Source organism: Protopterus annectens, chromosome 2.part0, assembly GCF_019279795.1.
Source record: "Protopterus annectens isolate FY-2018-M chromosome 2.part0, PAN1.0, whole genome shotgun sequence".
Classification (NCBI taxonomy): Eukaryota; Metazoa; Chordata; order Ceratodontiformes; family Protopteridae; genus Protopterus; species Protopterus annectens.
This window is the reverse complement of record NC_056728.1, coordinates 1,807,329,872-1,807,343,276: the sequence shown is the minus strand read 5'-3', so window position 1 is coordinate 1,807,343,276 and position 13,405 is coordinate 1,807,329,872. Positions and strand designations below refer to the sequence as shown.

General features: G+C 38.1%; 1 protein-coding gene across 1 annotated transcript in view; it reads left to right on the top strand.

Annotated features, from left to right (window-relative positions):
• Nucleotides 1-267: 267 nt before the first annotated feature.
• Nucleotides 268-13,405, top strand: part of LOC122792889 (rho guanine nucleotide exchange factor 19-like) — a 178,286-nt gene continuing 165,148 nt past the window's right edge. Inside the window, exon 1 of the mRNA XM_044060448.1 lies at nt 268-555. Coding sequence (XP_043916383.1) covers nt 268-555 — 288 coding nt within the window. The remainder of the gene's footprint in view (nt 556-13,405) is intronic.

The window sequence follows — 13,405 nt, the reverse complement described above, 5'->3', positions numbered from 1 at the left end:
ATCCTCAGGACACATCTTCACCAAGCACTACAAATGAGATATATTTTCAGAATCAAGGACTTTTTTTATCCAAATCTGTACTTTTTTGGATTGGTAAGCAGCTCTCTTGTTTCCAGTCCATCCACCCTTTCCAGCTTCTAAGCTTTGGAAATCACCCAGTAGTATTGGAGTACTGCAACAGTGATCTAAGGAAGGACAGTGTACCGTTGTATAAGAACTTATATCCTAAAAAAACATGAGAGGAAAAAAGCCTGTAACCATGTGGTTATGGATATAAATGCTGCTGGCATAAGGAAATGCACCTTGACACAATGTAAGGAGATGACCATTGATATGGTAGAATGTACCAGAGCAAAGACAATGCAGAATATAATTGTCCATAGCACTACAGGGGGACCTCAGACATTTATTCCTGCGAAACCTGGTGAAGAGTACCTTATTTCCATTCAGAGGGATGACTATAAAACAAATGAAGATAGCACAGGTTATCAAAGGTGGTGTGGACAGTGGCTATTACCCACATCTTCAGAATCAACAGATATCCATTCAGGAAGGGTAGTTTGACTTCCATGACATATTTACATAAATAAATGACTACTCAGGTGCAAGGATTACATGTAACACATGACATTTACAATTAACAAGTGGACTCTCCACTTTGACACATAATGACATTGAACAGTATGTGCATAGTAAGTGTCCTTCACACCTCATTACACAGCATATAATAGTGTACTCCAATATCTGAGTAGTAATAAAATTGCCAAAGATTCCAAAGATAACCACAAGGCATTATATAACTATGTCAAGAATCTAAATGACAATGCTCAGATCTGCTCTGAGCTACAACAGAATGGCATTAAATATACTGATCCCAAGGATATTGCCAGTATCCTGGCAGATCGATTCAGTGCCAACTTCACCCCCCTCTCACCCCCTAAATGGCCCATCTCAAAACTGGAAGATTGCCAAATTCCAGTAATAACTGCCACACAGGTAAAAAACGCACTCTCCAAAGCTATGAATACAGCATCCATGGGACCAGATGACATCCCGGGCTGTGTACTACATAAACTACAAAATGAACTGGCACCTCACCTAAGTGTCATGTTTAATCATACCCTCACTTCAGGCTTCGTGCCCACTGAGTGGCGCACAGCTACAGTTATCCCACTCCATAAGGGGGGATACACCTTGGATCCCATGAGCTACCGCCCCATCAGCCTGACGAGCCTGATCTGCAAGGCCATTGAACATATTATCATGGAACTTATAAACAAAGACATTATCAACCTTAAAACACTGGATCCCACCCAGTTTGAGTTTGTGAAGGGCTGATCTTGTCTCCTGAACCTTATTGACTTCTTCAAATCAGTCTCCAGAGCCGTGGACGAGGGTAAGGCAGTCCAAACAGCATATCTGGATCTCGCCAAGCCTTTGACACCATCCCCCACTCTGGAATCATAGATAAACTTACTAAGCTGGGCATTAATCCCTACATCACTAGATGGGTTGCCAACTGTTTTACTGACAGAACCTACACTGTAAAAGTAGCTGACTCCAAATCCAGCTCCAGACAAGTGACAAGTGGAGTACCTCGGGGTTCAGTCATGGGACCTCTCTTGAAGTACAAGCCAACACTAAGGGACTCTGGCTAACAAAGTTCGCAGATGACTGCAAACTGGGAGCCATTATTGAATCCCCAAATGATGTGGATACTCTACAAAAGGGCCTTACAGAAACAGATGCTTGGTGCCAGAGCCATGGGTTCAAGCTCAATGCCAACAAATGTATAGTTATCCCCTTTGGGAAAAAACATGTACCCATGAATTATCACATAGGTAGCAGTACACTAAACACTGAAAGTGTGATAAGAGACTTAGGGACACAGGTGGACAGTGGTCTCACCTTCAATAACCACATTGCCACAATAGTCAGGAAATCCTTCTATGTGGCACACCTCATCACTAAGGGCTTTTCATCCAGAAAAAAGGAGGTCATTGTCCCACTGTACTCATCCCTCATTAGACCCATTATAGAATACAATGCCCCATTTGGTATGTACCTCTCAAGACATCTGCAACAACTGGAAAGGCCACAGAAATACCTCACTAAAAGCATCACAGGCCTAAAGCAGATGCCCTATGCTGACTGCCTTAAAAAAACTCCAGCTATACTCTGTCACATATCATCTACTCAGAGGCAATCTCTGCTTAACATACAAGGTCATGTCAAACCCAGAGCTGTTGGACATGCTACACTTAAAGAAATCCAAATCCCTCAGAGCCACATGCTCCAGGGATCTAAATCTTGTCATCACAATAAACAAAACATGCTGGAGGGATAGGTTCCTAACCCAGAGACTCCCCAGACTCTGGAATAGACTGCCCATGCATGTCAAGCAGAGCACCTCTTTGGCCCTCTTCAAAAGGAATCTTGATGATTGGATGGGAGAAAGGAAATTCACCCCGGGGATCAAGTCAGTCACCCTGCTAGACAGGGGTCCAGGGAAGTAAATAATGTGGGAAGAAATAGCCAGGGAATTGTTATGGCTAGGCTTATATAGGCTCTAGGGTTGATAGCCTAGTACCAACCTATGAACCTATGACCCTATAATGTAATCAAGTAATTCTTTAAAGTGTCAGCAGCAGAAATAGGCAGTTCCACTATGCTTCTAAATTTAGACGGTATCAGCAGAGAATGGATGATGATGATGATGATGATGCTGACAGTTATATTTCTGAGACAGCCTGGTAAAAGTGGCACACAGTCGCCAGATTTAATGGCAGGATCACAACTCCCATGACATGTAAATAACTCTGCAAGAAGTGACACTACAGGATGCACAGGGAGAAAACCCATGCAGCTCATCACCAGTATCTTTGGAACCAGAGGAACACCTTCCAGATGACTGTCAAAACTCAGAGGTAACAGTGTCCACAGTGACAACTCTCCAGAGGGATGCTGGGTACAGGCACATCACAGTTATCTCAGGAAACACTTAAAATATTGGTTGCCCAGCAGCAAATGTGCTGTGACACTGTTAAGGCTCAGTGCACTAACACAGAGAGTCAGCTAGAAATCGTCAGAGTAGTGCAGTGTGTATGTGAGGATTTCATTCACTATGGAAATGGCAGAGAGTAGGGATTATGTAATGATCATGATGCCACCGTATGGTAGCAGGGACAGCAGCCATCTCTGACTCCATTCATATACTAGTGTGAACCTACCAGACTCAAATAGGAATCAGTGTTGGATGGGAAAGAAGACAGGGTACTGTCCAGGCATGCAGTGGCATAGAATGTCACACTACAAGTGCTTATCAGGAAGATAGTGGAAATATTAGGGAGGACCAGACTGAAAGGAATTCATGCAGACCACTTCAGCATTTATCTCCATGTAACCAAGCCTCTCATTTGAGGTCTCAAACCCACAGCACTGTGAGATCAGTGTCTGTAGTATCATCTGCATCCAGTAGGTGATGTCATCACAGCAAGCCACCACCCAGCTCACATGACAGCCCCTCCTTTAGATTATGTTGTATATAGTACATTAGACCTTGGCCTACAGTGACTCAGGCCAGACATTTGAGGCACTTGAAACATGAAATGCATTTCACTAGCATGCCTTTCAGTACACTGGTCTCAATATTTAACTTCAAAGGCAATTTATAAAAAAATAAATCAATAAATAAAAACGCATATAACTGCAGAATACAGGAAGTGAATCATTATGCCAGCGTACAATATAAACCAGTATTAAGAGGCTTTCCATGTTTTTCATTTGATTAATCGTAATGCTTACAAGAAAAGAGTATAGTCTAGAAAGAAAGGTGAAAGACAAGGCATGCAAATTGCAATGTTTAACAGCATTAAGATTCCATTTTTAGCAGCAGTTTCACCTGCGTAAGGGTAAAGCTGACAAGTACATAGAAGATAATAAAAATAATACACAGTGTTATGAGGATGACACACACCTGAAGTAAAAGATCGCATGGTCATGTTGACACCCACACTAGTAGTGTTGACACGTCACCTTCAGTACTGCACGGATGATGATTGCTACCACCAAGGACACAAGCTGGTATGTATGACATACTGAATTAGTCTGGTGTGCAGTACCTTAATAGAGAACAGTAAATCATTTCTAATATGTCATATGTCAACCTGGAAAAACATTGCATAATAAACAAAAAAAAATGTTGATACATTTTCCATTCCTGTCCAAGGTAAATGCAAGTTTAGAGATTATAATACATACAGTTTTGCAAAATCTAATAAGTCAACCATTCAAATGGTATTTTTTTAATAAATTCCCATTTCTGTAGATACTGTAGCTCTTAAGCAAAATATTTTAAGAAACTATTAAAAATGTAACTATTCCATACAGTATGCCATTAGAAATCATTGAACAGATATCAGTCAGGTATAACTTTTATGAACAGTATTATGATTAACTATACTGAAAAAATATTTAAAGTTGGATTTAAAAGCTGACCATTAATTAACAAACATGTTAGTATTGAATTGCATATCAATACAAACTTGTTAGAGAAAAGTGCTTTTTCTGGACTGCAAAGAAGAAATGTACATGAACTTGATTTGCTAGCATCAAAAGCAAAGACTGACTGCTCATTCGTGAACTTGTCACTGTACAAGAGAACTAAATCAAGCATTAAGTTATTATATTGAATCTGTATTGACTCCATGTACTGAAACTGGAATTTGAACAAAAATGAATCTGCAAATAGACAAAATGTTTTTGACCAAAACAGAATTATTGATTATTGTATTTAAGTTAATAAGGAAATATGGTGAGAATTTTAATAAGAATAAATTCAAGTTTAATTTGAAAATAAAAAGACATTTTGGATTAGTTGAGCTATTTAACAGCAATACTATAAAATTTAATATGGTTGTATAACTTGAGGAAAACATGATCCAGTTGAAATATGAAGCTTTTATAAAAAGGAGGATCAAAGCTAACTAGTCCCAGAGCTTTTCCTTGTTTTAAATTTGATATAGTTTCTAAGACCTCTTTAAAGGCAATATCTTTACTGAGAGAATAAGAATTTTTCTCTGACAAATGGTTATGGCTACAATTTAAAATAATATATTATTTTGATCTATGAAGGAATAATAATATAATAATAATAATAATAATAATAATAATAATAATAATAATAATAATAAGAATAATAATAATGTTGTTGTTGTTGTTTGTCTTTCGGCTTTTCCCGGTAAGGGGTCGCCACAGCAGAACTCCGGTCCGCTAATGATTGGCAGTAGATTTTTACAAAACGCCGAGGTGCCAGCTCGATGCTCAACCTTCAACAAAGGCACTCCCATTTACACACGCATGTCTTTCGAACACTACCCAACCATGGGGAGGACATGCAGACTTCACACAGAAGGCACTCCCAAGCCCAGCTGAGAACTGAACGGGAGAACCTCTTGCTGTGAGGTAACAACGCTACCGCCATACCACTGCAGCATATAATAATAATAATAATAATAAAGGGCATATAATCAACTTTGTACTATGAAAGGCTGATAAAAATATCTTGCTATTCTACTAGCAGTCTACTATTATTGCTTGTACAGGAAATGTTAGAATCATTGTTCTATTTCAACAAACTTGCCAAAAACTTTAGCTCCCATGCTGCATATTTAACACAAGTTTGGCTTCGAAAATGGTTTTATGCATGCAGTGTCTTCAGTCCATATTAAAATGATGTGAATGCATCTAACATATTCTTATCAAAACACTTCATACAACCTTATTATGAGAGTTTACTAATAAGCATTCTTCTCACTAGAGATTTAAATGCACTCTATCTAATATGAAGTGGTATACTACTGCTAAATTGCTCTGAAAAGTGAAATAGCTGTGAGTTAACTGTCCAGGATGAATTAGGGTCATTAGTGAATGAAATCATAAGGTGCAATAATGAATGATTAGACTAGTCTCTAGGTTCTGAGTTTTACTCATGGTTAAACTTACTAATTATCATTGACATTAAGAAAAGTTAATTGTTAACTAAGATCCATTTGAAATGGAAATAAAATGATGTCCCCTACAAAATAACACATACTAAGGATCTAATAAATCTTCTTCACTGATAAAGTCCTACAACAATTATGTATCTCTGTTTAAATATATTGCATGATAACCAAGTTTATCAAGAACTAAATTGATAGTAATGTTCAATCACCCCAAGAATCATACTGTGGTTATCAAAGACAGATATATTCTTAAATAAGTACTGTAAGAATGTAGCTCTATTCACATAAGGAAGATAAATGGACCCTACAAAATTGGTCTGATTAATAGTAGGTTAACAGATTCTACAAAAATAAATCTGGGCATCTTCTTTTGCTTTTGCTATATCAAAAAAGAAGTTCTACTTAATCAACATTGCAACAATTTAATTATCAGCTGAATTGCCTGAGGAAAAAGTAAAATGGTACTAATTTTCTTTCTTAGACAATCAAAGGACACATATGTGTTTCTTAGATAAAACAAGCACTAGTATTTAAATTATAAAAAAAAAAAGAGAGATATCAGAAAAGTTTCCTCTTAGCTATAACTTGGAGGCCATGTACCTTCCCACTACATGAATATTAAATCACTTTTTTAAACATATCTGTATTGTACAGGTACAGCTCCTTCTATTACACTAAAACTAAGTTTGCATATGCTGCAGCCATAGAAACACCACTTTAGCATGTATTGCTTTTAATGATAAATACAATCCAGTGACATGATTCAAATATATACAAGTATGAAAATATACAGTATTTTGAAAAACAAATAGCAAAACCAGAGCCTTCAAACAGAGGATCATAGGATCATAGGAAGTTGCTAGGATAATGGCCCAAGTGCCCTTACAAGCCTAGACAAGTTATACCCTTATTTCCACAATCAGCACCTATTGTCCCTGTCCAAGAAGGACACAGGTAGAACCACCGGTGTTGCTTTTGTGTTGGTACATGAATAAACGAGTCTTTGTTGGGTTCTGTTTAAGCAGCTTTATTCTATAAAACACATATATAGAGGCTTATCGACTATGACTAACTAACTTATATACAGACTAACTACTGCAATCATACATGCTTACTCACTGGCTGCTTCTACAAAATGGCACTAGGGATTGCACGTGTCTGGAATTTATACATGCATGCACAGTCTCGCACGCCTCCTTAAAGATATAGCACACACACATTACACTCTGACCTACATCATCCCTCTTTGAGAAATAGCTCATGCAATTTGTCATGAGATTATTTAGCATGCAGAAATCACAGATAATCTAAAGACACACATTATACAATGCTAAGTACACACACACACACACACACACACACACACACACACATATATATATATATATATATATATATATATATATATATATGCAATCAAGTCCATGTTGCTGTGTATTTCACACTAGGCTTAGAAACTTGTCCATATCATGTGACATAAAAATGAGAATCAGTTTTAGCAACTGAAACACTCTCTGCAAAATGGTTGACCAGTGGAATGTTCAAATTACTCTCTGTAACAGAATCAGACTTTTGAATGCATTCTGGTCTGGAAACAATGTCTGACTCAGTGTTTGATTTAAAGTTTGCATCACAGATACAATGTTGTGATTGCAATGTTGATAATTCTGGTACAGGAAGAAGATGTATGCAATTCCTCCTATACTCCACATCCTCGGAGCTTACCCAATAGGATCTCAGCTTGGCACAGATGCCTGTAATCTGTCCTATTCAATCAAAACCTTTCATTGTCAGAATTCATGCTGTCGCTCCTTCCCTCAATGAACAAGTAATCTGCTCGATCTGTCATAAATAGATTTCTGGATATTACGCTTCTTCAACAATTGAGCCTTGATGGTTTTATTGTTATTAGAGTTAGGCTGTAACAAACTTGATGAAATAGGTTGAATAGTTCTAGTTTACCTGGAAAGTAGTTTTTGAGCAGGTGAGCCAAGAATATCATCACGGGGTATGTTTCTGAGATTAAGAAAATTCAAGAATACATAAGTATTGTCATGCTTTGACCTTTCAAGTAATTGCTTTGTACTCTGTAGTGCTCATTCAGCTAGACCATTGGACTGACGATATTCAGGACTATGAGTGACATGTACAAAGTTCCATTCTCTTTCAAATTTCAGAAAGAACTGGCTAGTAAATTGAGTATCATTGTGAGAATAAAGTTTGTGTGGACTGCCATGAACTGAGAAATGATGTTTTAGCTTAGTGATAACAGCTGTTGAGGTTAAATTTGGTAGGAGAGCAGTCTCAAAACAATTTGAGTAAGAGTCTACCAAAACCAAGTAGTGCTGATTGTTCCATTCAAAGATACCAGTTGCGACAGTAGACCAAGGTAGTCCAGGTACTGGATTTAGGTGAAGCAGTTCTCTTTGCAAAAGCGGTCTGGTACTATTACATACTGAACAAGAAGAAGAAACTCCATCAATGTCTTTTTATAATGTAGGCCAAAATGCTAGTTCTCTCACTCTTCTCTTAGTGGATAAGAAATCCTGGGTGACCACGATACAAAATCTGGATATATTCTTCCTGTAAGGAAGCAAGAACAACAATTTTAGGACCTTTGAAAATAATGTAATTTTCCATCAACAATTCATCTCTGTAAGGAAAATATGATTGCACCTCAGGTGATACTCTAGATTGCTTTGATGGCCATCTGACATCGATGTCGTGATTAAGCTTTTGTGAAATTGGATCAGTCATAGTGTGATCTCCCAGCACTTCAATTCTAATGATAGAAAATTATGCACAGACGATACATCAAAGTCAAAAGTTTCAGCATCAAGCTCTTCTGTTGTATTTCTAGGTGATCTGGATAAAGTATCAGCCAGGTAGTTCAATTTACCTTTAGTATAAACTATTTTAAAATTGTACTTTTGCAATTTGGGCATCATTCTTTGTAATCATGCTGGAGCAGAATGCATAGGCTTCTTTATAATGATAACTAGAGTCTGATGATCAGTTTCAATCCGGATAGCTCGACCATAAATATAATCATGAAACATGGAACATACAAAAACTATCGCCAAAAGCTCTTTGTCAATTTGAGCATAATGCATCTCAGTTTGAGTATGTATCCTAGATGCATAGGCTACTGTTCTGCCCTCTTGAAGAATAACTGCACCAAGACCAAAATTTGAAGCATCACAGAATAGTATAGAATAGAACAACTGGTTTCACATCATAGTACCTTAACACAGGTGGGGTAGCAATTTTCTGCTTAAGGTCATCAAACGCCTTCTGATGATGTTGCAACCATGACTATACAACATTTTTGCTTGTTAGCTCTCTCAAAGGTGCTGTCAACTCACTGAAATCTGGTATAAACATTCCTAAATAGTTGACCATGCCCAGAAAACACTGTAAACCTTGCATAATATCTGGTGCTGACATCTCTAAAATAGCTGTTTGTTTGGTTGGGGCAGGTCTTAAGCTGTACTTGTAAACAAATATCCTATGTAGGTTACTTCTGGGAGTCTGAATTTGCACTTCAGAGGACTGAGCTTCAAGTTTACTTCACATGCTCTGTCTAGAACTTTCTTGAGGCTTCTGTCATGCTCTGTATCACCATTGCTTCCAACTCATAGATCATCTACTATTATGGCACAAGGATAACCTGAAAAAGATTTGTTCCATTGCATGCTGAAAGACTTCACTTGCAGAATTTATTTCAAATGGCATTCTTAGGAATCTGTATCTGCCAAAAGGAGTACCAAAAGTATTTAGAAATGAGGATTTACGACCAAGCATCACTTGCCAAAATGAAATCTGCATCCAAAACAGAAAATACAGTGGCATACGGTATTAAAGCTGCAACTTCCTCAACTGTGCACATTGGATGATATGGCCTTTTTAATGTTTTGTTCAAATCTCTAGGATCAATGCATATTCTGATTTCATCTGAGCCTTTATTATGAGTGGCTACCATGGACAACACCCATTCAGTTGGTTCTGTGATTGGACAAATCACACCTTGCTGCACCATCTTATCCAGCTGAGCTTTGACTTTATTTTGCATTGCTATTGGAACTCTTCTTGATGGTCTGACTATGGAGTGACCTTAAGATCTAACGTCATAGACTACACAACTGGAAGTTTGCCCAATCTGTCATCGAAAACATCAGCATACTCTGAGAAAATGGCTTCTGAAAAACTTGAACTTGGAACTGCACTCACATGATGAACTTCTTTAGCAAAAGAAAGCAGATTCATTCTCAAACTATCTTTGATACCCAATAAAGATTGCACTGGTGGCCAGGCTACATAGAATAATAAGTTGCAACACTTCTCAGCCAAATAACAAGAAAGTATTACTGAACCATCGGTTTGAATTTCTTCACCTCCATATGCAACAAGTCTCACACTGCTGATTATACTGAGCTGTTCCTTAGTTCTCACTTTTGCAAATGTGTCTGCTGATATAACATTGCACTTTGATCCAGTGTCAGTTTTGAGCTCTGTGGATTTCCCACTAATCCAAACCGTACAAAACACTTCACTCCTTGTTAACAAGTTTACTGCATCAACTTTTTCTCCAAGTACTGATACACCATCAACATCGAAAGCTGACTGTTTCAGCTCTATTTGATCAACTTGCTTTTTTGTATGACCTTTCTTTACAGCTGAGCGAGGCTTACTTGATTTGCAAAACTTTTGAAAGTAGTTCCATTTTTTACACTTGTGGCATTGCTGACCATATGCTAAACACTTCTCTCTTTTAGACTCATGATTTGAACCACAATTGCGACAGTTAACAATAAAGCTAGACTTGGGTTTTGCTGACACATGTTCATGTTGCACTGAGCTGGAGGTGGAGCTTGCACTTTTCCTGGAACTCTCTGGAAAGCTTTGTACCTTCTTTGGAAACCCTGTGACTGTCCTTTCCTTAGGCCTGTTTCTGCTTGCCACATGGTGCATACTATCTACGTTTGCTCTAGAGCTTACTGAAACCATGCTTTTGTCACTCACAAGCATGTTCATATGTTTGTGTCACCTCATAGATGTGACAAATCTCTGTTGTTTTGCTTAATGTCAATTCACTATCACGAAGTAAAATCTTTCTCATTGCAGCACTATTAATATCACACACGTCTGTCCTTTATCAGCTCATCTTTCACATCACCATACCAACACATTTTAGCCTTGTTTCTCAAGTCAGTTATATTAGCTGCAAATGTTTCCCCTGGTTTCTAATTTCTTTTGTAAAACAAATGCTTCTCCAATGTAATGTTTATCTGGGGGTTGCACATTTCTCTGAACATATGCTTCAAACACTTGGGGTCTTCTCTGAACTCAGCTTACATAACAATATGGTAGTCTGCACCTTCACCTTCTTACACGGCTGGTGCATATACAAATGAACACTCTCTTTGTATGTCCCCAGATCCTGCTACATTTAACAAAATTAATGCCCTTGTGCATGCATCTCTATCTGCATAAGCTGCTTGTATGAAAATATTGCACTCTTGTTCAAATATTCTCCAGTTCTCTGCAATATTCTGATCAAACACAAGTAGTTGAGGTTTTTGAAATCTGTCTGCCATATTAACACATACCAGTGAAGGGTCTTGCAAATATGTGCAAACACACACATGTGCATAAGTAATTGATATAAACACAATTTGTTCAATGCTTTTGTGCTCTGCACTTATATTTTCTCTCTTTAAACTTATCGGAATTGCGCAAATGAACAACCTTGTAGTGCTTTCAATTAACTGGACTTTGTGAGATATACTTTGCGGGCTTCTCAATGCTTTATTACACTTTGCGAAATAACTTTTCAGACTTCTTAATGCTTTATTGTGCTTTGTGTAGTAGTTTTTTGGTTTGTAGATGCTTTACTGTGCTTTGCGAAATAGCTTTTTAAAGCTCTCAATGCTTTATGGAGTTTTGTGGAATAGTTTCTCGGACTTTGTAATGCTTTATGGAATCTTGGATTGGTAAAGGCAGAAATGCTAAAATCATCGACTTTCGGAATTGGTAAAGGCAAAAATGTTAAAGTCATTGATCACCACTCACTATACTTGCAAAATCAGTAAAGGCAGAAATGCTAAAGTAATCACTTGGAACTTTATCGATAAAGGAAGGACTACTACAGTCATGCACCATCACTTATCAAAGTCATCACTTTAAGAAATATTCAAGAACTTTACCATGCAACAGAGCAATTCATGAGCAGTGTAATACTCTAGTAACCATTTGTAAGAAACACCTTTTCTTAATGTAAGAAACATATCAAGCAACTGCACAATGTGAATAAATCAAACTTTTGTTGCCCAAATTCAATGAGCAGGATTCACGAAGCCTCCGTGTAAGAGTTATAACTCATACACGGAGGCTGCAGTTAAATGGAGTGATGTCAGCATGCTCTGCATATTAATGAGAGCATGCTGAATCACACTGAAGGCCAACACGGTCCGTGTAAGACAGTAGGGGGCTTGTCCGTAGGCCGAGCCCTGAAAGCGGACACGCCCCTAGAAGAGGAAAAGTACCCAAAGGAAACACCCACGACAGAGTCCACGGAAATGTGAATAAACAGAACACAACACATGCCCCCACAGACTATGAACATAAAATAAATATAAATGAACATGTTATAAGTTTTTTTTTTAATTGTAAAGATGTTTAACCGTGAGTGCGCTCGTTTGCGCGGGTGTGCCCGTAGCGCAGCTATAGTTAGCAGTCAGTGGGAAAGCATATAAGAACTAAATATGCAAAATAAACCCGGAAGCAATAGCATAGTGGTAGAGATGCTGGCTGCAGAGCAGGCATTCGTGGTTCGAGCCCCCACAACACCAATTTTTTTTTTTTGCAAAATAAGCAGGAAACAAGTCTCTGACAAATATGTAGACATAAAACCACAACTTATGTAAAATGTAATGAAATAGCCCATTTATATTGAAGAAATGTGAGGTAACAAAAGAATAAAAAATGCCAGATGTGCCCATAGATGAGCTACAGTTTAACAGGGTGAGTGCATCTGCCCGTAGATGAGCAGTGGTTTAACTGGTGCAAAATGAGTGCCCGTAGCTGAGCAGTGGTTTAACACGCTAAATCTATGTGCCCCTAACTGAGCTGAGCGTAATATGCGTGCCGATAGCCAAATGAGGCTTAAAGCAGTGTACCCGTTTGCGGAGCTGCGCACCGCAAACAAGGTAACCGACGGGCAATGTTGAGCAAGCCGTATAAAAACTGCCTTTGCACAGACACACCCCTCAACATGTCTAGACAGTCATGAAAAATCTAGGTTCGAACCCAGGATACTATACACCATAGTCAAGGTACAGAACCACTAAGCCATGACAGCAGTTCCTAGAAATGCAATAATAGCTAATATATAGAATAAT